Source organism: Prinia subflava, chromosome 19, assembly GCF_021018805.1.
Source record: "Prinia subflava isolate CZ2003 ecotype Zambia chromosome 19, Cam_Psub_1.2, whole genome shotgun sequence".
In the NCBI taxonomy this organism is placed as follows: domain Eukaryota; kingdom Metazoa; phylum Chordata; class Aves; order Passeriformes; family Cisticolidae; genus Prinia; species Prinia subflava.
The window spans coordinates 11,247,355-11,273,043 of NC_086265.1; the positions used below are offsets into that span (position 1 = coordinate 11,247,355).

At 52.2% G+C, this 25,689-nt stretch overlaps 2 protein-coding genes across 4 annotated transcripts in view; one reads left to right on the forward strand and one right to left on the reverse strand.

The window, feature by feature from the left end:
• Nucleotides 1-1,445: 1,445 nt before the first annotated feature.
• On the reverse strand, nt 1,446-21,181 carry LRRC75B (leucine rich repeat containing 75B). Of its 2 annotated transcripts, none has more exons than XM_063415632.1 (4): nt 20,825-21,181; nt 16,221-16,349; nt 13,233-13,345; nt 1,446-2,667 (listed from the first exon to the last, which is right to left on the reverse strand). In XM_063415632.1, the coding sequence occupies exons 1-4, from the start codon at nt 21,080-21,082 to the stop codon at nt 2,145-2,147; spliced, it is 1,023 nt and encodes a 340-aa protein (XP_063271702.1). In that variant the 5' UTR covers nt 21,083-21,181; the 3' UTR covers nt 1,446-2,144. The 2 variants fall into 2 exon arrangements, with proteins under 2 accessions (XP_063271702.1, XP_063271701.1); XM_063415631.1 differs by having other exon boundaries at nt 1,446-2,670; nt 20,825-21,179.
• GGT1 (gamma-glutamyltransferase 1) overlaps nt 3,230-25,689 on the forward strand; it is a 56,628-nt gene continuing 34,168 nt past the window's right edge. The window contains exons 1-3 of one of the 2 annotated variants that reach the window (XM_063415623.1): nt 3,230-3,374; nt 3,757-3,861; nt 18,886-18,950. The gene's annotated coding sequence lies outside the window, so the exon portion shown is untranslated. Of the gene's footprint in view, nt 3,375-3,756; nt 3,862-5,935; nt 6,095-18,885; nt 18,951-25,689 lie in introns of those variants that run through there. The other variant, XM_063415624.1, reaches the window with a different exon arrangement.

Genomic DNA, 25,689 nt, shown 5'->3' on the forward strand with positions numbered 1-25,689 from the left:
CTGGAAAGCTGCTGAGTGGAAAAGGCCAGTGGCATCCTGGCTTGTATATGCCAGAGTGTGGCCAGCAGGACTGGGTTGTCAGCATTGAACAGATGTCCAGGGCAGTGGCTGAGTCACCATCCCTGGAGTTATGTAGGAGAGGTGCAGCTGTGGCACTCAGGGACGTGGTTCAGTGGTGGGCTTGGCAGTGCTGGGTCATGTTTGGACTCCACGACCTCAAAGGTCTTTTCCAACTGAAGCAATTTTATGATTTGTAAAGATACTACACTGAGAAGGGAAAAATGAGTCATGAGAAGAGAGCAGGTGGTGACCTTTGTGCAGGTTAACATGAAGGTTTTGAGGTCCTGCACCTGTGACTGGAGTGCAGATAGGACTGGGTCCAGCATTTGCAGTGTCAGACTGTAATGCTCAGCACAGTGTCTAATCCCACCTTTCTTCCTCGGGGAGCTGGTTTTATTTGGAGCTTTTGGTGGTTGATCAGAGGCACCAATACCTTCCAGTGTCCTCACACTCTTGGTCTGAAGGGAATAGATCACTTGAAAAATATCACCAATTTACTTCCCGCAATGTCTTGTGAAATTAGTAAAGAGCATGAAAGGTATATCTATTCCATGTGAATTTGGGTTGTTTTCAGGTGAGTGTTGTTTATATGTGTTGCTCTGAGACTTACAGAGACAATCAGCAGAGGAAGCAAAGTTACCATTGTTAATTTAGAAGGGTGAGGATTTTTATGTTTTCTTAAATATGTCTCATTTCTTTAACTTTTAACTCTTTCAAAAACTCATCCACTCTGAATTCCTGTGGGAACAGATAATTGATTATCAGCTAAATCTCATCAGGTTATTTCCACCAGCCCCTTGCAATACAAAGTATGGCAGCCTACCACAATGAACATCCATGCTTCTCTTTCCTTAGAGGAATGAACAAACTCCCCAGTGGGAATGGCTCTGATCCTGTCCCTCAGGCACTGCACGAGGGCTCTGCTCCATCTTCCAAGCTCTGCAAACAACCCAGATACTCAGACTCGGAAGTACTTCACGCTCACGTCCAAGAGAACTCTTTATTATGTTTACATAGAGCATGAGCAATGTGGAGAACACTGGCAATTCTGCATCAGTGGCTTGGTTTTTGGCCAGCGTTGGAGATGGCGCTGCGGCTGCGTTCCGAGGTGAGCAATGTCCACCAGGAGCCAAAGCTTTGCTCTTCCCATGGGGAGGTGCCCACCTCTGGCACACTCACTGCTCGCTCCTCTCATGCCACAGTTAGGTGCTGAGCTGCCAGCTTCTCCTCAATTTCACTTGGAACTTGCAGTTGTAGTACCTTGGAACGTGTAATTTCAGTACAAAAGCACACTTTTTGAAACCAATCCTACTAATCCACAAGACCGTTCCCCTCCCCCCTCCTCCCAACCCCATCCCCACTCATCCCATCCCCCATGCTCCCACCAACACATACCTCCTTCCCCTCCCTCTCACCCCGGTCACACAGCAAATATCCTGATGCTGCAGTTCCAAGCCATGTGTCCGCCCCAGCCTATGTGATCCAATGGTCTCTGACCAGGTCCCTTTGTTCAGACGTTCATACAAAACACACAATAGGAAAAAAACAAAACAAAAGGAGCCAGACACAAGAGGGAGACACACTGCCGGGCTCCAGCTCTGGCCTCTGAGCCCTTCCACTAAGCTCCACAGCACTAGGCTCTTGGGGTACCTCCTTTCACACTCAAGGCTGCAGGTCCCAAGGTTTCCAAGGTTCATAGGAAAAGGAAGAAGGGAAGTAGACTACAAGCCTGTTTCTGTTTTAGGTTCCCCCCAATCCCTTTCCCTCAACCCAATGGCTGCTGGAGGATATTCTTGACTCCGACAGGTCCTTTCCCGTCTTCCAGTGAGACCCTGCCTGGGGACCAGGTTCACTGTAAGTCACCGGTTCCTCTCTGGAACGTGGGCAATGGGTTTGGCAGCGAGGGGAGGGAGCGGAGCAGGCTGTGGGGGGACAACAGGCTTTTGTCTCACAGCAGGAGGGGGGGAAGATGTCAGGGAAGGCGAGAGAAAAGAGCCAAGGGAAGCTGGTCAAGCTGGCCCTCTGCTTGATGTTCGTACTCAAAACTTCTCCTTGGGGTGGCCTCAGCATGCCGGCGTGTTCAGTCACCTCTCGCAGCCCTGCTGAGAAAGAGCACGTGGCGGGGCGCTTCCGGCAGCCTCATCCCCTGGCTGGCTGCCCTCGTGCCCGCCGGCGAGCTCAGCGTCGCAGTCGAGCGCCTCATAGATGGTCGGCAGCGTGGTCTGCTGGCTGAGGCGCTTGCGCAGGCCCACCAGCAGCGGCTGCGGCATGGAGGAGACGTCCACGTTGTTGCCGAGGTCGACCCAGGCCAGGCAGGGGAACTTGTTCATGTCCTTCATGGTGTCAGTGAGCTCCTTCATGGTGGCCCGCGTCAGGCGGTTGCCGTTGAGGGACAGGTGGGTGAGCTTGGGGAGCGCCCAGAGGAAGGGCAGCAGCAGGCGCACCATGTCGTCGTTGAGCTCCGTGAAGCTCAGGTCCACCGAGGTGAGGTGGGCCCCGTTGTTCTGCAGGTAGTAGGCCATGCGGTGGACATCCCGCATGGTCAGGGGGATCCCGGACAAATCCATGGAGTCCTGGCTCACCTTCTTCTGCAGGCTGGTCTTCAGGCTGCTGGTGGAGAAGGGGAGACAGAGAGATTGTTAAGGGGAGCGCTCCCATCTGTCTCAGCCACGCACTTGGGACAGGGAGAACTCATTAACAACGTGGGCTAGAATGCTAAGGAAAGGGTTAATGGAGCTCACTGGGGGAACAAGCATTCGCACCATACCTCAGGGCAGACTGGCCTGGGGCTTTGCTGTGTATTCTCAGCACTCACACATGAACTTTGGCAGAACTGGCTAAAAACAGCTTGCTAAAGTGTCTCCCGCTAGCAAATGTCAGAGGGTTTGTCTGTATGTGCCCATAACAGGCGCTCATGCATAGAAAGCAAAAATAACCAAGGCAAGCAAACTTTCCAAGAGCACTGGTTTACACTGTGTGGGGACTGTTTGTGAGCCGCCTCCCCAGGTGGATACCAAGGTCTGTGCTATGGAGCAGAGCAGTGTTAAACCTCTGAGAAATGGATGTTTCATCAGGAAAACAATAGGTAGGCAAACTGCACTCCAGGAATGGATTCACTGCGTGTCCCTTTAAAAGCCTTCGCAAGCAGCACTTAGTCAGTGAGCAGCACCAGTGGCTGCCTATTTGGGTCTCTGTGGTCAGCAGATCATCTGGGATCTGCTGCAGCTATGAGGAGGAGGGGAGGGCACAAGGGTGCCAAGAGATAGCTTCAGCATTTCTTTTACTGTCTGCCTGGCCAAGGGAGTGAGGAGGAGGTAGGAGAGCTGTGTCGTGAGGCTGCTGGGGGTGCAAAGGGAGTGTGGTGTGGAGCTTAATGATGGACTGTGGGTTTGTAAGAGTGCTGTGAGAAGTGGGAACTGTGGGGCTGCAGGAGCTGCTGGGGGATTCATTGCAAAATTGAGTAGAAACGTGTGTTGGTGTAACATAGGAGAACCCAATCCCACAGGGTAAATTGTGTTAATCTTGCTGCTCTTTCAGACACATCTTGCCTTAAGGACATGGCAGCCCTAGCAGGACCCCCAGCCATGTGCTCAGGGGGGTCCTGTAGGTGCCTTAATGAGTTTGGGAGGATCAGGGTGGGTTAAACATTAACCACCACTTCGAAGGTCCCCACTCTTCCTGTCTGGCTCTCTGTAGTGTCCTGCACACCTGTGGCACAGCCAGTCCCTGAAAGCAATGGGTTCATGGGGACATGCAACTTCCTCGGAGGAGGCTGCAGCACCGCAGGAGCTCCCATGGCAGGTGAGAATGTCCCTACAGCCTCAGTGCTGCCAGGTGCTGCTGGAGCTGGGCAGAGGAGGTGGCACTGCCTCTGTAGCTTTGCTTTACACACGCAGTTCATGGCATCCTAGAAGTTTCAGCCCTTAATAATCCCCTATAAGCATGTATTGACACAAGGGAGTAAATGTGCACCGCAGCAGGCAAAGCCTGTTGTGGACGTATTCAGGCACAAACCTGCAGCTGCACTTCTTTGTAGGAGCATGAGGCAGAAAGACCTCGTGGCCTGCCCTGTCAATTCTTAAGCCCACAGATTCCTGCTCTGGGTTTAGCAATACTTTGCTCAGGCTACTTCTGTGTGTCCCTGTGTTTCCCATGGGAATTCACTGTGCAAGGCTGAAGCCGTATCTGCAAGCCTGCATTTGGACTAATGAGCTCTCGTGTCAGAGAGCTAGTAACAGCATGAATTAACTTCTATTCAGACCTAAAGTGTTGTAAGTAAAATGTATAAATTACTAAATATTTACACATCAGATGACCCGCACTACACCTCAGTGGATCACAGGAGGGGCAAGGGGAGCAGTGCTTGTCTGTACTGTCAAACAGCAGGGATGATTACTGGGGAATTTTAATTGGTCTGAGCACACGAGAGAGGTCACCAAAGGGCCTTGAGGATGGTACTTGATATCCCTCCACTGTCTGGGCCCCAGAGATGGGACTGTGAAGAATTAATCCACCACACTGCTTGTAGCAGCAGTGCAGTTCTTTCACCTGCTGCAGCAGCAGTTGTGAACTGTGCATGCTGCGGTCTGGGGGGCACTGAGCAAGGCTCCCTTTTCCTGCTAATCCAAGGGATGCTTGATGCCCAGGCTGTCTGGGAGCTACAGTTCTTCAACTCTCTCAAAAAACAATGTGTGTGTTTTGGTGTTTGTCACCAATCACTGGCAGTGGTGTAGCACAAAAGAGGGAGGGTTCATCTTGTATGATATTTATCAGGGACCAGCCTCAAAGCTGGAAATCTCTCAAGTTTCCCCTCGCACAACAAGAGTTATCCTTTCAGCCATGCTAGGTATTTTATCTGGGTGTTTGATCTATTTGATGTTCTAGCAGAACAGAGCATCCAGTGCACAGGGCAGGTGTGCATTCGTATGGGTCAGGGGAAACAGGCAGAAATGAAATGGAGTGTGAACCTGAGTGCACAGGGTACCTGTGCCCTGTATCCACAGGGGGCTGGAACAAGAGGTACAGCAGCCTTCTCTGGCCTGTAGAGGTTTAGAATAAGGCTTTCTTGGGAGTGTGGGGAATACAGAATAAACAGGCATAGAAACAACAACAATAGAAATAACTACTCCAGTGCCTGTTCTGTATGAACGCAGCCTGCGGCTCCTGGAAATTCTCCTCCCCAGCGCTGTCGAGCCGCGGCAGATCCTGGCTGGGTGGGGGACACAGAAAGGAGACCCGAGCACAGGGGCACGTTCCCCAGCCCTAAGCCTTGTGTCGGGCTGTGCAAAGCCTCCTCAGACGTTCCTTTCCCTGGAGCTCCGGGGCAGTGGTTGTGAGAGGGGCAGGGAGCCGGGCCGGAGCGGGGACCGCTGGAGGGCACGGCTGAGCCGGCCCGGCCGCGCCGCCGCTCTCGGCGTGCAGGTGCCGTTCTCCTGTTCGTCTGCAGCTTTCCTAACAGGGGAAGCCTTGAGAGGCCCTGGGGTCCCCTCTGGAGCCGCCTGGCTCTGGGTGCAGACAGTGATGACTGAAGGGGAAAGCCTCAAAGACAGCGCCGATGTGCTGGTCTGTCCCTGCCTCCCGTGCTGTGCGGGCACTGCCGCCAAGGCACAGATCCGTGCCGCACACACCGAGCTGTGCCCTCCCACAGGTACCCGCTGCTGCTCTCCCCAGCAGCCAGCCAACACCCCAAGGAGGCTTTAATCAAGCAGACAAATTATCTTCCCCTAATTGATTCTCCAGACTGGACTGCTCCTGGCTGAATGTGCTTCAACCCTCCCGTGCTGTGCCAGAGCCCGCCCTCCCCTCTTCGCTGCCTTGTTTTTCTTTCCTTTCCTGTGTTTTTTTGCCGCTTCCTTTTGCCCTCATTGCTGTACCTGCCAGGGTAACTCCGGGCCTCCTCTCTCGGGACTGGGGGCTCCCTCCTGTGTTTAAGCTGCTCTCTTGCCTATAAAAGTGCCTCTTGCAGGGATGTGTCTGTAGGAGCCCCATCCTGGTGGACACAGCCCTGTGCTGCAGCCAGGCTCTCAGCTCTCTGGTAAGTGCTGAAGCATGAGATACAACACCCCACGCATGCTGTGAACCCTGGCAGGCTCCTCCTCGCCTCCCCGGTGTTTCTGTGCAGCTCCAAGAGGCACAGCCAAATCCCATCTCTAGGGCAAGGCATAGAATAGCTGCCCACTCTCCCCACTGCTTCAGAGGTAAATGTGAGTGCAGTCAGAAATGGGTCAAGGAGATGGGGGTAGATGCTTCACTCTGAATTATCTGACAGTTGATTTTTTTTGAGCTCTGTTTAGCTCTATTTCTTGGGGGGAAGAGGGGCATGATGCACAGGGCATCAAGCTCACTTGTGCAGCAGCTGAGAAAATACTAGGTTTCTTCCCAGGGAAATGGGTCATCTATTATCCCCTAATTTCTGCACTTGAAGCAGGCTTTAAGACTGCAGAAGGCTTTTTTTCCTTTGTGTGGGATACAACAGCTACTTAGCAACGTGGCTCTGGATGCCCGTGGGACTTGTGGACAGAGGCTGCAGAGCACTGGGGGCTGGATTAGCCTGCTGCTTCTGCAACTGGTGCTCATTTGTAATTGTGAGGATTTGCATCTAACGAGGATCTGGACCCTGGATGCAGGGCAGCAGCCTGTGTTTGTATTCTCTGCAGCAAGCTTGGAGAGGAAACAACCCCCCACTCCCTCAGATGCTGGAGAAGTGGCTGCAAGTGAGAAATTCTTGGAAACTTTGAGCAAGAAATAAGGGCAATCAGCAGCCCATCCCCTACTGCCTGCCTGGGGATGCAGCATCCAGTGAGGAGTGGGGTTGGCCCAAAGTCCTGTTTATAAGGGATCAGCACCCTGCCTGCAACCCTTGTTCAGCCCTGCTGAGGGATGGGAGCTCGCTGAGGTACATCTCCTTGTTTCTCATGTGAAAGGTTCACTTTGCATTGTTCCCAAATCACTTTTTGGGGTCTGGCCTTTCTCCCATGGACAAGGAAGCAGTCTTACTTCCACCCTCCCTGCCACTTACCCCCTTCCCTGGGTGCCAGCTCTGCTCTTCAGCCGGCACTACCAGCACTCCCTGGCTGTGGGAGATCCACCCTGGGTCAGTGCAGACAGAGCAGGGGCCTGAGGGACCTGTGGGTGTCTGGAAAAAAACCCTCTCAGTGAGAAATGTGGGCTGGGAAAGAGGTGAGACCATCTTGTGCCTCCCCAGGCTTTATTTTGGGATAAAAATCTTCCTCTTTCCACTAACACTCAGCCACTGTTCCAGCCTCCTGGGAACTCAGCTAGCATAAGCAAATACAGAGCTGTCTTGAAATGGGACAATTAGGAGACATGACATTAATTGCTAGTTTGTCTCCAGGACCTGTCCCGAGGCAACTAACCCTTAGGCCATCTTCCAGGTCCTTCTTCGAGCCCATGAAGCTGCAGGCTCAGCACATTTGGTTTTTTTGTTTTTTTTTTTTTTTTTTTTTTTTTTTTTTTTGTTTTTGTTTTTGTTTTTTTTTTTGTTTTTTGTTAGCACTGAATCCCATCAATTTCTTGCCCACCAAAGCTGAATTCTTTGGTGGCTGCAGGGAAGGGGTGTAATGGCTCCTGAGTGTTGCCCTGTTGGGACCTGTAGCAGTCACAGTGGTGTTTGGCCTCTTGTTAGCTGTGTGGGGTTTGGGGGAGCTCGTGCAGCCCAAGAATGTTGAAGCTCCTGGAGTCCCAGCTCATTTCCTTGTCTCCATGCTATGGAGAAAGGCTGGGAGGACACAGTAAGAGTCAGAAAGAACTTTGCTAACAAGGGATGCTCACTACTTCATGCCTATTTCTCTGGAGAATTACCAGCTTCCTACCCCTCTGTCTTTTATTTTTCACATTAAACTTGTCTCCAAATATAAAACTTTGCTGATGCCAGAAATCCCCATTACTGTGAATCCCCTCTGTCGTTAACAGGCACTGCCAGCAGTGCCTAATTAGCCATGAGTCAGGTATCTCTCAGCTGCTCTTTCTTGCACAGAACCTCAGTCATGTCTGGATGGCTTCCCTGCTTTGAGCAGTGATTTAGGGGATGGATCCTGAGCTTTTTAATTGCCTACTTAGCATAATCTGCTTGCTTTGCTTCCCCAGTGGCACAGGGTGCTGCTGTGCAGGGTTGGCTTTAGCTGCCTCTAATGCAACATGAAAAAGGAAAGAGAAGCCTCAAAAGTACTGACCCAGACTAACCCAGCCCCAGCTGATCTGAGGCTGGCCTGGCCCTGCTGTGAAGGTGGGGAAGTGCACAAATAGGTCACTTCCAAAGGAAGTCCCTTGGTCATGTCTCCATCCTCATGTCCAGCTTTTTTGACCAGCATGGAGAGGAGCCAAAGGCAGCCTTTCTCCTCTGCTGTCTCATTCCCTCTGCAGCTGGGGTGGGACATGGAAATCTGGAGTTGTTGATGCAGCTGAGTGCCTCTCTCCCTGCCTCTACTGTCACTTTGTCCTTGAAGGTGTGTTCAAGAAAGCTGTGAACCCTTGGCCTTCCTCCTGCTGCTACTTAATCTGTCCAAGGTCTCAGGTTGTTTTCCTTCATTATTAGGCCTCTCCTAGCAAAGCAGGGAATGAAGCTGCACACTTTAAATATGATGTATTGGCCCATGTCCTTGTCACACCTTTGACTGGGTAAGGGTCACAAAGGCACAAGGTCTCTGCTGACTGCTTTCAACAACCACCTCCCCCCAGGCTCTGTTATTTCACTGTCCTGCTTCTCCTGCCTGCCAGTCTTGGCCATTTTACTCCTGACTCTGCCAGGGCAGTGTCAAGCTGCTGGGTGACCCTTCCTGCCACCTCTGACAGCCTTTCCAAAGGTTTGGGCCTCTTGCTGCTGCCTCTTGAGGGGCAGTGTTTGGGATGCTCTGCACTGTAAGATGAGGGCACAATTCCTGCCTCTGTCCACAACTCACAACTCACAACTCACCCACCAGCCCGTGTCTGTCCATGGGACATCTCTGTGAGCAGCAGCCTGTTGGAACAGTGTGTGGGGCATTCCTGCACTCCCATATGATGTTTACCATGTGGCTTTAGTTAAGTGACTTGGCTTCCCCTCACTAAAGCAGGAATGATGGGGCCTGTTTACCCTGTTGCATAAGGGTGACATGAAGCTGCAGTTAATATTCTCCTCATGGCATGGGAAGGCTGGGATCTCATCTGCCAGCACTGTCAGCCTCAGTGCTGAGTGATGTTTTCAAGGAAAAAAAAAAAGATCTGAAGCCCTTTAAAGCTGTTTCCTTGAAGTCCTCTAGACACAAGTGCTTCCACTGCATTTTAAAAGTGCATCTAATGCTGCAATGTCTGGTGAATGCACGTCAACAACAGAAAGGGAGCAATGAGCCCAGAAGGGATACTCTGCTCTCCACCCACTTTGGATTAGCCATGATGAAATTCGCTCAGATGAGCAAAGTAAAGCTGTGGTGAGGTTTGTGAAGAGGAGAGGCCATATGCCTGTGGTTTGGGAGTTAACTCCATACACACAACTGCCTTTGCTCTTCCAGAACAGCCACTGTGTGAAAAACCTGGGGGGCTTTTTGTCACCATCACAAAGCTGTGTCTGCTGCCTGCTTTGTGGGTTCAGGTTTGATCCTTTGCACTCAGGAAAGGAAGCAGTTACTCTGAAGTAGCCAGCTCTGGGGAGGATGCAAGTGGAAGATGCATTAAGGTTCCCTGACAGGGCCTTGCCAAGGCAGCTCAGTTGTAATCCAGAGCTTCCTGATCACAGTACCAGACTGTGATCCAGCTCTCCAGACAAAGGCTGTCTTCACCTGATACCCTTCTCCCTCTCTGCTCTGAACTGCAGCCCAGTGTGTCTGGCCCTCAGAAAATAATCCACCCTCTGGGTCCTGCCCTGTTCTAGCAGCAGATGGTGACAGTTTTCTTGAATTCAGCATGGCAAGAGGCCCCAGGAATTCTGAAGACAAGAACTAATAACATCTAAAAGTTCTGCATCTGTCAAAATGCCAAAGAAGTGGCACTGATAGCCTAAAAGGTATATGTCTGTATAAAGGAGCATTTCTTAAGCCATTACTCTTTACACACTGAACACCAATTTAATGAGAAAGGGAAGCTGCAGTTATACAACACTCTAGGATGTATTCTGCTTGTTAAGTGGGAGTGATCTATACAACTGTAAAATGGTGCTAAAACTAAATTCCCTCTAGGATATAAAGGACTGAAAATTGTGCAGTAGTTATGCTAGTCCCTGCTGCAGAAATCTTATCCTCCAGCTTTTGAGCTTTTAATTTAAAAACCTGCAGAGTGAATCTGCAAGAGCTCATCTTCCTGGTTTGGTTAGGCAGCCAACCCAAGTAGGGCAGAGCCAGTGGGGCTGCAAACCTGAGACAGGATTTTGCAGGAAAGGAGCCCCTTCCTTTCAGTGTGGCAAACTTGTCTGAGCATCATCTAGGCAGCTGAAATACCCTCTCTGGGTGACTGCACAGCTGGGGACTGCACCCCTTCCTCGTACAAGGCATACAGCCACTCCAAGGAACCCACAGGCATGGATGCAGAGGCAAGGCTGCCTCCCAGCTTCACCTTCAGCAGTGTAGGCAAGCACAGAAACCAGACAGAGCCTGGGCTAGATGTGTCCTGCTCCTCCAGCTGCTGTTGCACTGAGCCCATGGACCTGCAATGAATTTTCTCCTTCCACATTTCTATATGGGCTCTGCCTGTGCTCTGAACCAGCAGTGCTTGAAGAAATGTATCTCATCCTTCTTGCTTTAGCTGCTCATGGGTGGCTCAGCTTGGTACCTGCTGGATGTGGGTCCCACTGAGAGGAGCTGGGGGTGTAATTGCTGTTAGTTTGTTTGTGACCCACTGGTTTGGCAGTGGGACAAACACCTGGGGTGGGATCCAGTATTGCAGGTCCTCTCCATCTCCCAGACCACATCTCCATAACAGCACAAATGTAATTAAAACCTGGCAGATGCTCCAAGCTCTCTGTATGGCTGGGCTTGCTTATTATCTCCTGGACCCATCTAACATGCTAAAATAGAAACTGCATTTCAGAGAACAAGGGAGTCCAGCATCAGCTCTGTGAAAGCCAGATGCCAAAGCCCAGGAGGCTGCAAAAGGGAGAGGAGAATTTGGGTTCTGAATGTGGTCCCCATGCACAGATTCCTCCCTGCTTTCTTTAACCCTCGCTGGATTTTAGAAATTCCTACGAAGTATTTCTGTACACCCATGCTCTTTACAGGACCTCAGCAGCAGGAGGATGCAAGCCAAGGGCACAGGGTTTGAGACAGACACTACAGTAAAACACTCCCACTAGCAGGCAGAGGGAAGTGGAGAATTTGGATTGTAAAAACAGCCTGCCTAAGCAAACTCAGGCCTTGGGATCTCCAAATGAAGCAGCTATTTCTTGCCTTCCTGCTACTGGCAACACCCATTTTCTTGCAGCGGCCTCTGATGCCAACTCTGCAGGCATCTTCTGCTGCAAACTGCAAACCATTCCATTTCCACACTCAAAAGAAGCTCTGCTGTTAAATATTTAATCAAAATTAATTTGTGCCTTATGTAACACATTGTAACTGGGTGTGGTAGCCAGGCAGGGCAGCCCATTTTAGAGCTCTATTTCCCTCCATTGCACATTGCCTTGTTGCCCTCTCCCTGCTTGTGCCCACAGATGTTCTGTACCTGCCAATACTTGGGGCCTGACCCCTCTATGTGAGGTGCTCAGTGGACCCAGAGCTCTTCCTCTGGCCACAAAGCTGCTCTCTGTTGTTATTAAGTACTGGGTTTGCAGCAGTTTGCAGTCCTCTGCTGTCCCCAGGCTGTGCAATCACAGGGAACACTTCCAGTTTGACTCTTCATCCTCAAGTCCAGCTGGAGAAGAGGTTTGCCTGCAAGCAGGAGTTTGGAGTCCTGAACTTTTTATCTTTAAACTTATCTTGGGAGGGCACAGGGACGAGGTCAGAACTGCCATTTATATCCTGCATCTCCAGTATTCTGCAGGATCCTGCAGGGAAAATGTCATTGAGTGGGTCTGGAAAAGGGCTCAGCTCTGAGAGCTCAGTCCTGTGCTGTGGCTGCAGCTGCAGAGCAGCACAGGCAGTGCTGCCCTGTGGGGTGCTGGGGCTGAGAGCACTGGGAGTGCTCAGCTCCAGTGGCAAAATGGGGCTACAGGTGCAAGAGGCACCTGGCCTGGAAATTGTGGTATTAGGGATTTTATTCCTTAAGATGCACTGGGAACTTGCCTTTGACTCAGAACGAAAGGTATGATGGAAATGTCAAATTCCATGGGGGATTTCAAGTTGCTGGCACACACATCAAAGACCAAAAACGTCAGAAAAGCCCAAGGCCGTTCCCAGAGTGCTGCTGATTTTGCATTTCTTTTTATCCAATCCTGCATTTATTCCTGTGAAGCCAATGGGGCTGACATGAGCTCTTTTCTTAGTCACTTCTCTGTCTTTTCTTCAGCAGTGGTGATCTGTGTCACAGGAACAGGGTTTGCTCCAAGAAAATGACAAGAGGAGGGGTGGATTTAAAAGACATGGGGATTGCTCTTTATCTGGGCAGAAAAACCCAGCCAGTGTCAGGGAGGGAACAAGTCTGGGTGTCTGAGCACACCTGCAGTGGTGAAAAGCAGCTGCCATCCAGCAGTATCAGTGACCACCACGCTCTGAGTCGGGTTCTCTGTGCATCTGCACTCTGCAGGTGCTGGCAGAGAAGTGAGGTGACAAGGATGGGCACCTCCCTGCCAGCCACCCCAGAGAGGATCCTGCTCAATGGGTGACCAGCTGGAGGCAGTGCCTTGCAATGGGATCTTTCCCACTGCCAGGGAAGCTTTAAACCAGGCCAGGCTGTGATGCAGAGCTGGGAACAGCTCTGTTTGGCACGTGGGTGTTTTTGCAGGCTGGCCAGACACCCTGCAAGCCCTGCAGGAGGGTTTGTCCATGCTGTGCACTTGGGGGTTTTGATTTCAGTGCACTTTGGGGAGGGTGAGGAACTGTAACACCCCACAGAAAGGAGCAAACACCAGAACAGATCAGAGGGAGGGGCGCTGGGGCTGGGTTTTGGACGAGGCTGCACTGCAGCTGCTGTGCAGTGTTTTCAGTCCTGCTCTCCCTGAGGAGGGCACTGGTGGCAGGCTGGGGTGCAGGTGCTGCCGTGTGCCCAGGCAGATCCCCCTCTGTGCCCACCCACAGGCCCTGCCAGGTCCTTACCACACTTGGGACTTCCTGCGGGGCATCCCGTGCCGGGGCCACTTGGAGTGCGGCGTCAGGTGGTAAATGAGCTGCCTGCAGATCCTGTCCGAGGATTTCCAGGGGTCATATTCCTGAAAGCAAAGGGACAGCTCAGACTGACAGCAGGACGGGAGAAAAGGAGGAGGGCAGAGCCAGGTGGGAAAGGCATAAAGATGGCAGTGGGGCAGGGTCATGTTTGTAAGGAGGAGATGAAGAGAGGAATGGTGAGAAGGCCTGAGATGCCTCTGCCACACACCAGCTCCTCCTGGGGTGGAGGAGGAGCAGGAGGAGTTCTGCACTGCCAGGAGGAACCCCAGCCCAGCCAGCACGTTCCTGCCCAGAGCAGGGCTACAATTTCCCAGCCTACCCAGGAACAAGTGAAACTCCCAAGAGGGGTTCATTTCCTAGGGCTGTGGCAGGGGTGACTGACAATGCTCTGTTGCAGGGACCCCTACACGGTGTAACTTTGTGTTACAAGACAGTGCTAAATTTCTACTAATTGCCTTGTTGTCATGCTTCCCCAGACTGTCTCTGGACCATCTGATCCCCTGATGTGGAAAGGGCAGGAACTGGCACCCTTGCCCCATCCCCAAGGTGCTTCTTGCTCCTCCTGCAGGAGCACCCTGACTCCACAGCCTCCTGTGCTCCATTTGGGAGATGAAAGGACAGGGAGCTTTGGCTACTTCCCCATAGTCCATCTTTCTTCCTTGCAGTCCACTCTGCTACTGGAGGTTTCAGTTTGGGAGCTTCCAAAGCCAGCAGTGCCCTCCTGCCTCTGCACTAACTCATCAGGAAGAGAAGGCACCCACATGGCTGCTGCCTTCCTGGGTTATTTTTGCTCATGTTCTTTAGTGCCATGACTTGGAACAGAACCTCTTCCTCTGCTGAAGCACAATGGCAAATGGCAGCTGCTGAAGGCTGGGACTTCTGCCTTCTCCATTGTATTTTCCAATTGCTGTCAGACACCTGCATTTCCAGCCCTCAGCCCTCCAGCCATGGTCCCACGTGTGCATTTAGGGATTTGATGGGTTAACACCCGGTAAAGCTGTCAGGGAATGCACTGACCGATTCCTTACTGTGAGTGGTTACAGCACTGCACTGGGGCCAACAGCTGCACTGTGACTTTGCCCAGCAGTCCCTGAATCAGCTGAACTCCCCAGCGATGCAGTGCCAGCGTGTGCCAATTCTCCTGTGCCAAGGGGAGAGGGATCCCAGCCTTCTGCTCAGCTGAGCACCCCCGATCCCCACCCCAGCTTCCCTAGGAGCCCCACAGGGACTGGCCCATGCCTTTGGCTGGGGTGCCCTGCTCCAGACTCCTGCTGTGCTGGCAGGGCTGCAGCTGGCACTCTGCTGTCACCCACAACAGCAAAGCTCTCCAAGTGGGTGCACGTGCACACCAGGCTCCAGTGCAGCAGCTGGCACAAAGCTCTGCGAGCAATTGTTGGCTCACAGCTGACAGTTACCCTCCTGCTCTTTCCTGTGTCCTCAGTGATTTAATTTCCACTGACAGACTGGGAATTGCACTCAGCCTGCTTGCCTGTAATGCAGTTACACCCACCAGATGCTCAGCCAGGGTTGGAGAGGGGACGTGGTCTGGTTGTTCTGGGAAGGCTCCTGGTGCTGTAGGTGAATTTCTACAATTCTATTGAATTTCTACAACCACTTAAATAAACTTCTGTTGGCTTTGAAGGGCAACTCAACATCTTCCTTAGGAATGGGGAAAATAATTTCTGATGTTATGGTACGTGTGTCAGTGCATCCATAAGGCATGAAACCAGAGTGGGGGTATAAGGAAGTGTACAAAAATGGTGATGTGTTATCTGCCAAACACAGGGCTACTGCATTAGAGTGAGATCCCCTCCTGCTGCCTGCCCTGAGGGCACTGCACAGCACGGGCTTGGAGATGGTCTGGAAGAACAGCTGGAGATGAGGTCAAGTGAAGTGTGGTTAAAGAGACACTACTGCTACAGCCCACCCCTCCTTCCTATGCTCACACGAATTACAGACATTACACTTGGAAAGACTTCTCTTTTCAGGCTGCACTGCAGCCCAATAATGATGATTAAACTTTGGCTAAATGTGGTTTGTCTATTGAGACATGACTGGTTAATTGTTATCAGTGAGCCTCAGGAGACAGCAGAACAAGGTTAGAAATGCCACTAATCTACATCAGGCATTCAGTGTATTCCCTGGGGCACTGCTGCTTGCTCTGGGCTGTGTGTTCTTAATATCTCTCTTTGAATAAAGAAATTCACTCTGCTCCTCTCCTTATAAAGCAAACATGATACTTGCCAAGCCTAATGAGCAAATGGATACGTTGCAAATGCAAGTGTTTGTGGTGGCAAAGGGTAACAGAAATAGATGCTGGTTGTTGCAGTGGGACTGGGACATCTGTGATGTTTGTCTGTTCTCAGCCCTGCCTTTCTCCCTCTGCTCTCCTCATCCTCTGAAGGAAAGTGCTGGAGCATGCAGGGATACTGAGCACATAACATTTACTTTCTGAACCCCAGTGGTAATATATTCCTACAGCACCTTTCTCTAAGGGGAACTCTGAGAATTTATGGGGGGAAACAATGCTGGGTTGAGGTAGTTACATATGGCAGAAGGCCCAGGAAGAGAGAGGTGGCTTTTCTGCAGAGATCTCTGCTCTCCTCTGCAGCCCCATGAGCTCTCTGTGAACCTCTGTGACACCAGTGATTATGGCTCTCTGCCCTGGCACTAAGTTTATTATGGGCACAAAAAGTGATTTCCTAATATCTGTGCACATAACCTCCTTCAGCTGCATTCATGTTCTGAGGTAGTTTGAGCTGATTTCTACAGAAATATGCCCCAAAACCCATCTGCTGCCACTCCCAGGGCACACACAGCCTGGCTCTGCAGGGCTGACTGCAGCACCAGCTGCCCCCGTAGGGCTCTCTGCATCAGTGCTGGGCCACAAAATATTCACTGAGCTGAGGGAGAATTTACCTTTTTGGGACACTGCAGGTCTCTAGCAAGGCTCATCAGCAGGTCATGGGAGATGGGGTCCACCAAGTTGAGGAAAGTTGCATTTTTGTAGAGCACTTCATTGAGAAATGTTCCTTCCAGTCCTAGGTCCTACAATACAAACAGAGAGTCAGGCACACCGAGCTGTATCCATGGGCTGTTCTGAAACCAGAAGATAAATCTGATGTGGTGCCAGCTGGATGCCCAGCACAGGAAATTATCCAGCAGAGGTGAAGCAGCCTGACCCAGCATTCCTGTGCTGGGGGTGCAGGCAGCAGGGGCTGAATGAGATGCAGTGTTAATTTGAGCTACTCAGCCTAGGGCTGACCACCTTATTTCCACCTACCACAGGAAGGTGAGAATTCTATCATTTTCAGGCTGGCTGGAGCCTGGAGAGAATTAACTTCAGAGGAACACAGTTTTGTCAGCCTCTATGTGTGAATCTGCTGAGGAAGCCAAGCAGGAAGGCTGGCTCTAAAGCTGCTTCTCCAATCTCTTTTCTGGAAGAATCACACCTTTCTCAGGTATTTAGATGCTGCCATATGCCCTGGTGCTGGCTGGCTGAGCAGAACTCCTGCCCATCTGTGTGAGTTTAGCTGTGCTGTGAATTTTGCAGTAAGAACTAAGCAATGGGGTGCAATGGTGAATGTAGAGGTGGCTTTACACCCCAGTTAGAGGAACTCCTCTTCCATCTTCCACGGTGTGAGTTAGGGGAACATCTGTGGTCCATGCAACTTATCTGTGTGGATCAGGGGATGGGGCACCTTTGGAGGAAACCTCGGCATCTTTGGGGACAAACAACCTCCCCAGGGTCAGATGCATGATACTGCAAAGAACGAAGCTGTTTCTTGCTAAGAGGAAAGCAATGAGCTAATATATTGACACAGTTATTATAATCAGAAGGTACCCCAGAGCTGTGAAAAACAAACAAAATTTTAAAAAAATGTGAGAAAAAGAGATCACATATTCACATGAAAGTGCCATAGGGGCAAAAAAACCCCCAAAAAACAAAAAAACAAACCAAAAAACCTAGGAGTAGAAAAGTAGAACAGAAAAAGTTCCTGGTAGGGATAGTGCTGGGTTTGATTCAGTTGATAAGGAGGGCTCAGCTAAGGGTGGAAGTCTTCTCCCCATTCTGAATGTGGCTGACAGGAGAAATGAATAAGCAAATGTGTGCCCCATATGTTCACACTGCTCTACTGAGTGTGTGTTTCAGGCACCACCCAGTGACTGAGAGCTAAAAAAAAAATGGAGTGAGAGAGGGAAAAAAAGCTGGATGTATGCACGTACATCTCCAACAGGGACAGAGCCATAGCTGGCAGAGGTTTGGGATCTTAACTCTAAGCACCAATCAAAGCCAGTGCTCCATCCTGCTCTGGATATGCTGGATTGAGCAGAAAACACAATCCAAAAGAGACCCTGGCTAGAGACTCAGAGAGGGAGAATAAATTAAATACATTACAGCCCCAGCCCCATCACTCTGTGCACACAAATGACACCCGTAAGCAGGCAAGGAACCCAAGCAGTGGATCAGTCCTGAAGGACAGACAGCCACAGCTGGACATGGGCCAGGAGCCTACCAAGGCATCCTGCCAGTGTCTCCCTTAACCATAAGGCTTCAGGGAAATGGAGCCTCCCACACCAAGTGCAATGTGCACAGATGGAGAAAGCTGCTGTGAGCATGGCATGGCTGGGCATGCAGCAGTGGATGTCAGAGCAGTAATTAAACTCCCCCAGTTGGAGCTACACCATTAAGATGAATCTGCATTCCCATTATAAATCCTGCCTGCGAGGGTTTTGTAAGTAATATAGCTGTAAATATTCACTTCACATTGATATTCCATAAATTCTTAGCCCAGAGGCATTTTCGGCTCATCTTACTTATTTCCCTGTCTCCCTCCCTCTCTCTCTCATTTCTTGGAAAATTTTGTACCACCTAAAGGGAGGCTGCAGACAGCAGAATATTATAACTCTTGCCAGTTCAGTTGGCTTAGTGCTGTTGTCTTATAGATGACACTTTGCCATTGTCTCAGCACAGGGAAAACAGATTATACCAGACTTTTTGCTGGTGTAAGTCTAATGTCTCCCTGGGCTTCAGCTGAGTGATGCCCACCTCGATCAGCAGGAAAGCTGATCTGCTTCTGCTGGTGGGTGTTTCTGGGGCAGGTGACGTGCAGTGGAGCTGTCCAAGTGCTCATGCACAAAGCACTGTGCATGCACCTGTGGTTTGGAGCTGTTCTCCCTGCAGTCTTCTCAAATGCTGGGATCTCACATCTCTGTTGGGGGAGCTGCTTCTGCCTGGCTTGCTTGCTTTACGTTATCACGCCCTCTGAACATCCTAGGAGCAGCCTGCAGCCTTTTGAAGTCTGCAGACCACAGGTCAAAACCCACTGGCAGATACCTGAGCAGGGTGCACCTGCAGGGCTGGGCAGGGGGAGTGTGCTGGGAGCAGCAGGAGGCACACACAGGATCCTTGTCCTCCGGTCTGTCAGAGCTGTCTGCTCACCTGGGGAGGCCGCAGTTCCTGCCCCACCATTTCTCAGCCTTCCCTGGAGTGTTTGCACCTGGCCCAGGGCACAGTGATGAGGTGTGGTGTTAAATACCCTCCCTGCCCACCAGAGTGAACAAGGTGTCTCTCTTTTTACAGGCAGCAAACAGCCCCTCACGTGGGACACACTAATCCCTGACTCCCGAGAGCACGACACTGCCCAGGTAAGGAGGGGCAGCTGGGGACCAAGGGGGTGAATGCAGCTGTGCAGGGAGGAAAACTTGGACATGAGGAAAAAGGCTGATCTGAAGCTGACACTGGACATGTGAGCAGGACTGGTGGTGATTGCATGACCCCAGACTGGGTGACAGCTGGGGCTGTGGTACATGCTAGTGGTGTAAACCCTCTGTCTCTGAAACCTCTGAGCAGAGGATGAAGCAGAGGCTTTGGGGAGTTGCTGATGGGTTCCTATCATTACAGGATGCATGTCCCACTGTTCTGTTGTGAGCAGATGGACAGACAGTCACTATTTCAACATGGGCAGGCAGAGATGGGGACCAGGAATAGCACAGGGAACTGGAAAGGCAGCAGGCAAAACGTGAATGTTCAGGACATGGTAATTCTCAAGCGCAGATGTGGGGAAGCCAAGTGTTTAACTGATCCTGAAAGGAGCTTAGAAATGACCCTCCATTCCATATGGCCCTGTGACTTAGCACTCAAACCCTGCCTGTTCACAGATGGATCTGGAGACGTCCATGGTCTGTGGAGGGTTTCAGTGCTTCAGTCTCCAGGAGAGGTGCTGAGCACTACAGAAAATGACATTCTGTAGTGCTGTTTATGTTGCATCACCACATCCATGAAGTGAGTGGTCGCCTCTCTTTCTTCATAAGCTTATTGCCATAGGGGCTCTCCAAAACTGCCTTCGAAATCTTATTCAACCCTTGTCTGCCACACTGGTGCACACAGAGCTTGTCTGCTGTGAGTTTATCTGTCTACATGTCTGGCAAGAAGAGTGTGATGCTGGTAACAATCCTCAAGTGAATGCTGAAGTAGTGGACAGCAAAAGCAGAGATGTAATTTTTGGTCCTGTGAATTCTTACTTGTGAGTGTGCAGCTTCCTGGCAGCCCAGGGCAGCCAGCACCACTGTCAGACGTGCTGTAAATGGACACGCAGGGCAGACAGGGCTGTTCCTGCAGCTCCCTGCAGCTGGTGGTGTGGGTGAACAAGCATCCAGCCAGCCAGTCCCTGCTCCACTGCACTCACACCCACTTGCTACTAAGGCAAGAAATAAGGAATGATCCCAAGATGAAGTAGATCACTATCCAATGAAGCAACATGATAAGCTACAGACTGATGGTGTTTGATGTCCATAGCTGAGGTAGCTTTGTCCCCTGTGCTACCAGTTATTACAGAGCTGAGTTTGGCTGGAAAGGGATGGTAGCAGTGGGTGATGAAGGAGATGGCTCTGCTCCAGCAGCAGGGCTCTGTCCTCAGCATCACTTTGGCACCACACTGTCTGCACACTGGCTGCTCTGTTCCTGAATGGCGGCAGACAGAAACATGCTCCCACTGATACACTGACCCCTTTACCTCTCCTCTCAGCCTCCCTTGTCCCAGAGGTCCCCTCCAAAACCATTCTGGGCTTTCCCAGACACATCTCAGTCAGTCTGGCTGAGTAGCATAACGGGATGTGGTGGCAGTGGGGCGGCAGTGGCTTTTCTCTGGAGGGCATCGCTCCTGAGCACGGAGCGCCAGCGGGCTGGCACGGAGGGCTGTGGATGAGCCCAGCCCGAGCTCGGAGCCCCCTTCTCCTGCGTGCAGAGCGCACTCCCGCTCGCAGCCCCGGCGGCCGGGCCAGGCTGCGGCTCGGGGAGGTGCCTGGTGTCGCCCGGCACGGTGGGGACCAGGGCACGGAGCGGAGACAGGCAGCACAAAGAGCCCCGCCAAGGAGGGCTGCGGACCCCAGCGCCGGCGAGGGGGCTCCTGCAGCGCGGTCCGAGCGCCGGGCGGGGGCTGCAGCCCCGGCCCCTCGGCCCTTTGTCCCCGTCCTGCCCTGCCCCGCCCCGCCCCGCCCGGGCCCGCTCCCGCCGCAGGTACCTTCCTCAGCAGCCGGAGGATGTGCACGGCGTGCTCCCGCTTGTGCTCGCGGATGGTGGCCTGGATCTCCCGCAGCCACCCCACCCGCCGCACGTAGGGCGCGGGCGAGGCTTTCCGCAGCACCCCGGGCAGCTTCTGCGGGTGCAGGAGCAGCGACGAGAGGTGGAAGTCGCCCCGGCCGCTCTCCAGCCTGCCGGGACAGGGCTCCTCGGCGCTCTCCTCCTCCAGGCTGCTCTGCCGGCTCAGCCGGGAGCCCATGGCCGCGCCGCCGCCGCGCTCCGGGCCGGGCGGGCTCGGGGCTGCGGCCCGGGGGAGGCGCCGGGAGAGGCGGGGGGTCCGCGCTGCCCCGCCCGGCCCCGCCCCGGCTCCCCGCGCTCCGGCACTGCGGGGCTCGGCTGCCGCCTCCCCGGGGCCGGGCAGCCCCGCTGCCCCCGAGGCGCCTCCTCCTCCCGCCGGGCTTGTTCTGCCGGGAGATGCTCGGTGGGGAAGACAAAGGGAGACGCGGATGCTGCCGAGGCTGCTCCGTCCATCCTTTTGGGGATGCTATTTTATTTTGGGGCATTTTGGGGATGCTATTTTATTCCTGGACAAACTCTTGGAACATCGCAAAAGGTTGTCTAGATTAATAGTAGTTCAAAACACACCATCTGCGGGGACTGCTTCTGTGGGCTGTGTTTCCTATCAGTCTGCTGTTGGATCCAGAGGAGGTGTTTTACTAATCTAGAAAGTGGCAGGAGTTTTGCCCACCACCCGTCATCTGCAACTGATAGTACGATGCTGGCACTGTTCCTCACCTGCTGTGGGTAGAGCTGTTTCCCTTGTGTGCATTCTTCCCTCCTCCAGCAGTGCACAGCGAGTTTAGGACATGCTTTTCCTCAGACAGAATCACTGCCACCCAACAGGATGGTAAAAAACAAAGCCTGGATCCCATCTCCAGCCACCGAGATTTTGCAGGCAGCTCAGTCATGCTCCCACATAACCAGTGGCTCAGCCTGACCTCCATAAGCTTACTCCTGTTCAGGACTCTCACCACAGGGAGCCCCGGTGCCCGTGGCAGACCGTGGGTCCTGCAGGCAGAGCAGGGGTGTCTGGCAGCTGTAATGTGAGGGCCACAGCCATAGGAACAACCTGGGGCTCCCACTGCCGTGTGCATCCATGGGCAAGCACCGTCCAGGGCATCTGTGGAAGAGTGTTGTGGCCACTGGGCTCTCACTTTGGGGAATGGGGATGGCCATAGCTCTTTGTGGTACAGAGCCTGCAAGGACCATTTTCCTTCTCAGCTTTCCTCTGAGCCATGAATGGGGATGGAGATGTGGATGCTTTGCATCATGACAGCCTCTTTCAAATACTCAACTGGTGACCCGTGTCTGGCTTGAAGAGACAGAGACAAAAAGGGGCTGGAGTGCAAAGCAGCCTGGCTAATGCATTAATTTTGTCACAGTGTTTGTGCAGCTCTCTAACCGTGGCAGGACAGATTCTGAAGGCCTTCTCAGAATTTTACTCGATGCTTGGTCAGACAAAAGCCCTGACTGTCCATCTGCCCATGAGTCCCCTACTGCTCAAAGCACCTGCATGAGGGAAATCAGCATCAACAGATCTTGAGATATGGCTGAGACTGACTCAAGCTAATCCCATTTGGAGGGAGTAGATGCTGAGTAAGGACTGGTGGATTTGGTCAGAGAGCTTTGAGAGAGGCTGGGTCAAGAGAGAATCACTCATGGGGTGCAGTGTTACAGCTGCAGAATTGTCACTGGGAGCAAAGGCAAGGACAGAAAGTGCTGGAGTGTCAAAGGAGGTGCATGATGGCCTTTCCCTGCTGGCTGGCAGCTGGACAGGCTGCCACAGATCCGTGCTCCTGCCCGCTCTGCTCTGAGTGCCGCTGGAAGGAGCAGCAGAGGAAGTGCATTTGGAACCAAAGGATCCGTTCAGCAGCAGAATGGCTTTGTATGGCTCAGTTGTCTCACACCTTATCTCTGAGGGTCAGAAGGAAACACAATTTGCAGTTTTCTCGTAGTGGGGCTGGAACCAGGTGGATTGTTCTGAGGCGCTGGGAGAACCAGGGCACACAAGTGGCTCCGAGGATGACACTGTTACCAGGATACCCCTCCTCTGCGTGTGACCTGGAAATATCCTGTCACAGAGCCAATCCTCTTAACAAACAAACAATTGCAGGGGCAATTCAGCTGTCTCCCGGCTGTGCTTCAGCACCGGGAACACGACAATAGCACGGATAATAGGAGCTAATGAGAAACACACCAGTGTTCCACTTGTCTCCACTCAAGGAGAATGCCCGGCCAGCAGCTCCCTGCAGACTGAGAGATAATCCTGCCCTATCTGAGTGCTTTCAAAGGGCACATGACAGCGAGGGGATGTACTTGTATAGCTGAGATGGTCAGCAAGGGCAGGAGGCAGGAGTTTGCTTGGAAAGAGTGGACCTTTCTGCCAGTAGGAGTGAGCATGCAAGACCTGGGAGAAACCAATCTACAGCAGTGTCCCCACCTTTCTTTCATCTCTGCTGCAGTGTCAGGGGCACTCGCAAGCTTTACACAGAGATAGATCAGCTCATGAGCTTGTTTGGTACAACAGAGTGGGAACTGTGGGGTTTCTCACAACGACCACAAGCTGTGCGCTTGAGACTTGGAAATCCCATCCCCGTGGATATTTTAGCACCTCTCAGAAGGATGTTATCTTGTTTCTAAACTGAATGCGGGGTACATGGTGCTGCCAACTGCAATCTAGCTGGGTGCAATATGACTGAGTTAATTTTACCAAAAATTTCTCCTAGCATGAGAAATGAGAAAAATGGAAAGCAGAGATCCTTTCGCTATTAACTCACATTCTGTGCCACAGGCACGTCTCCTTGTTGCCACCCAAGTGCCCAGGAATGGGAATATTCCCAGTTTCCAGTCTTTCAGGCAAATAAGGTGAGCTCATATCAGTGCCAGGACAGAAGAACAACTGGATCAGACCACAGGTCTCTTTCCCCTGGGATCCTCAATTAGCAGTGGTTAATAGAGGAGAATAACAACAGGGAGATGTAGGTCAGTGTGCTGCTGGGTACTCTCCTTACCCATCAGCCATCCATAGATCAGGAGTTTCCTGAGATGTGGATCTCTGCTTTTAACAGTCTTTTCAAGTTTTTCCTAAACCCTTTTTTGAGCCTGAGAAAATTTTGGGTATCCACAGCAACTTATGGTGCTGTTCAGCTGTGTGAAGAAATATTTACTTTGTTCTGAATCTGTCACTCGCTGTTTTCATTTGATGCTTTTGTAGCTTAAATATGGGAAGAAGCAGCAGGCAGTCATTCCTCATTCATTTTCTCTAAGCCACTCTCAGATAAACCTCTGCTGTGCCCCTCTCATGTTTCTGCTTCCCAAACTGGAGAGTGTTGGACTTGTACAGAAGCCATTTCAGCCCTTAGTTCATCCTTATGTATGTCCCTGCCTCTCCTCTAGCCCTGCTGTAGCCTGAGCTGCACTGGGACAGCAGCCCTGGGGCTGCAGCTGCACCCTGCAGCTCCCTGGGAGCACACTGGCTTTGTGATTTTGCTCTGGCTGCCAGCACCCACTTGGATTTTTTTTATTGTTCTTGAGCTGATGCTTTCACTGAACTCTCCTGCCTTGCTCTTGCTATCACTTAGTCCCTGTGACTCAGTTTCCCATTAGTAGATCAGGGAGGTGATCATTACTGCTCACTCCCTTTATGAATTCACACTGGCAGTCTTGGTCAGGCATTTCCAAGGCCTCATTTCCCTGCTGTCCATCCCTGCAGGGTCTGTGCAGTGCTGGGCTGGGGGTTTGGGCTCCCATGTCTGCCTGGGGGAGGTCGTGGCTTCCTCCCTGCCACGGCCCAAGGGGCAGCCGGGGGTGTGCAGTGCCTGCTGTGCCCCCGGGCTGTGTGTGCAGTGCTGGGTGCCACGGACTCCCTGCAGAGCTGGGGCCGGAGCTGCGGCCGCTGTCCCTCCCTGGGCATGGCCCCTGCCCTTTGCTGCCCCTCCCCGGGCACGGCCCCTGCCCCTCCCCGGGCACGGCCGCGCTGCCAGGCCGTGCCAGCGGCCCCTCCCCGCCCGCAGGGCTGCTCCCATTTGTATGCTGGTCAAGCCGGCTTCGAATGACAATCCTAATTATGTTTGCCTTGTGTATGATGAAGGTTACATTTCTGACTGATTCTGCCGGGCTGGAAGTGTAATTGATTAATTTAGTGCTTAAGAAGGAAAGAGGATTAAGGCGGAGGTGAGGCTGTGCTGCCAGACACTGCAGGGTCTGCCTCACACTTTCACAGCTTCAGCTTTTGTTTGCCTGCAAACCAGCTTGTCTGAGCTCCCGAGTTGTTATTTCTCGTGGCTCTGAGCTTGTTGGCAGATCCCTCAAAGCCAAGGCTCCTGCTGGGAAGGGAGCTGTAGCTCTGGAGAGATCCCTGCACAGAGCTGGTGCAGGCTCCAGATTTAATTCCGTTGTATCTAGGGGCAAATGTGCTCGCTGTTTGGCCATGAGCTGTTCATGTCCCAAATACCTGTGAGCTCTTGACTGAACAAAGCAGCAGACCTGCAGCAGGTCCGTCTGTCCATGACAGTGCAGTTTTGAGGAAGAAGTTCTCTTAATGACAAACATTAGGGGGATTTCTTCCTTGACCTGCAGAGTACATGGAGATGGGGAGATACAGGATGAGTGCAGCATCAGCTGGGCTGTAGTCTCAGGGACTTCCTGCAGGTCAGTGCTGGTGGAAGCAGCTGCACGCAAACAGTCACTGCTGGGGTTCTGCATTTGATGGAGAAATGGTAGCAATGGCCCATGTGAGAGTCATTAGGTCTTAAACCTTTTGCTTTTTGCAGCTGAGGCTCTTTTTGCAGCCCATGGGCCCTTGGT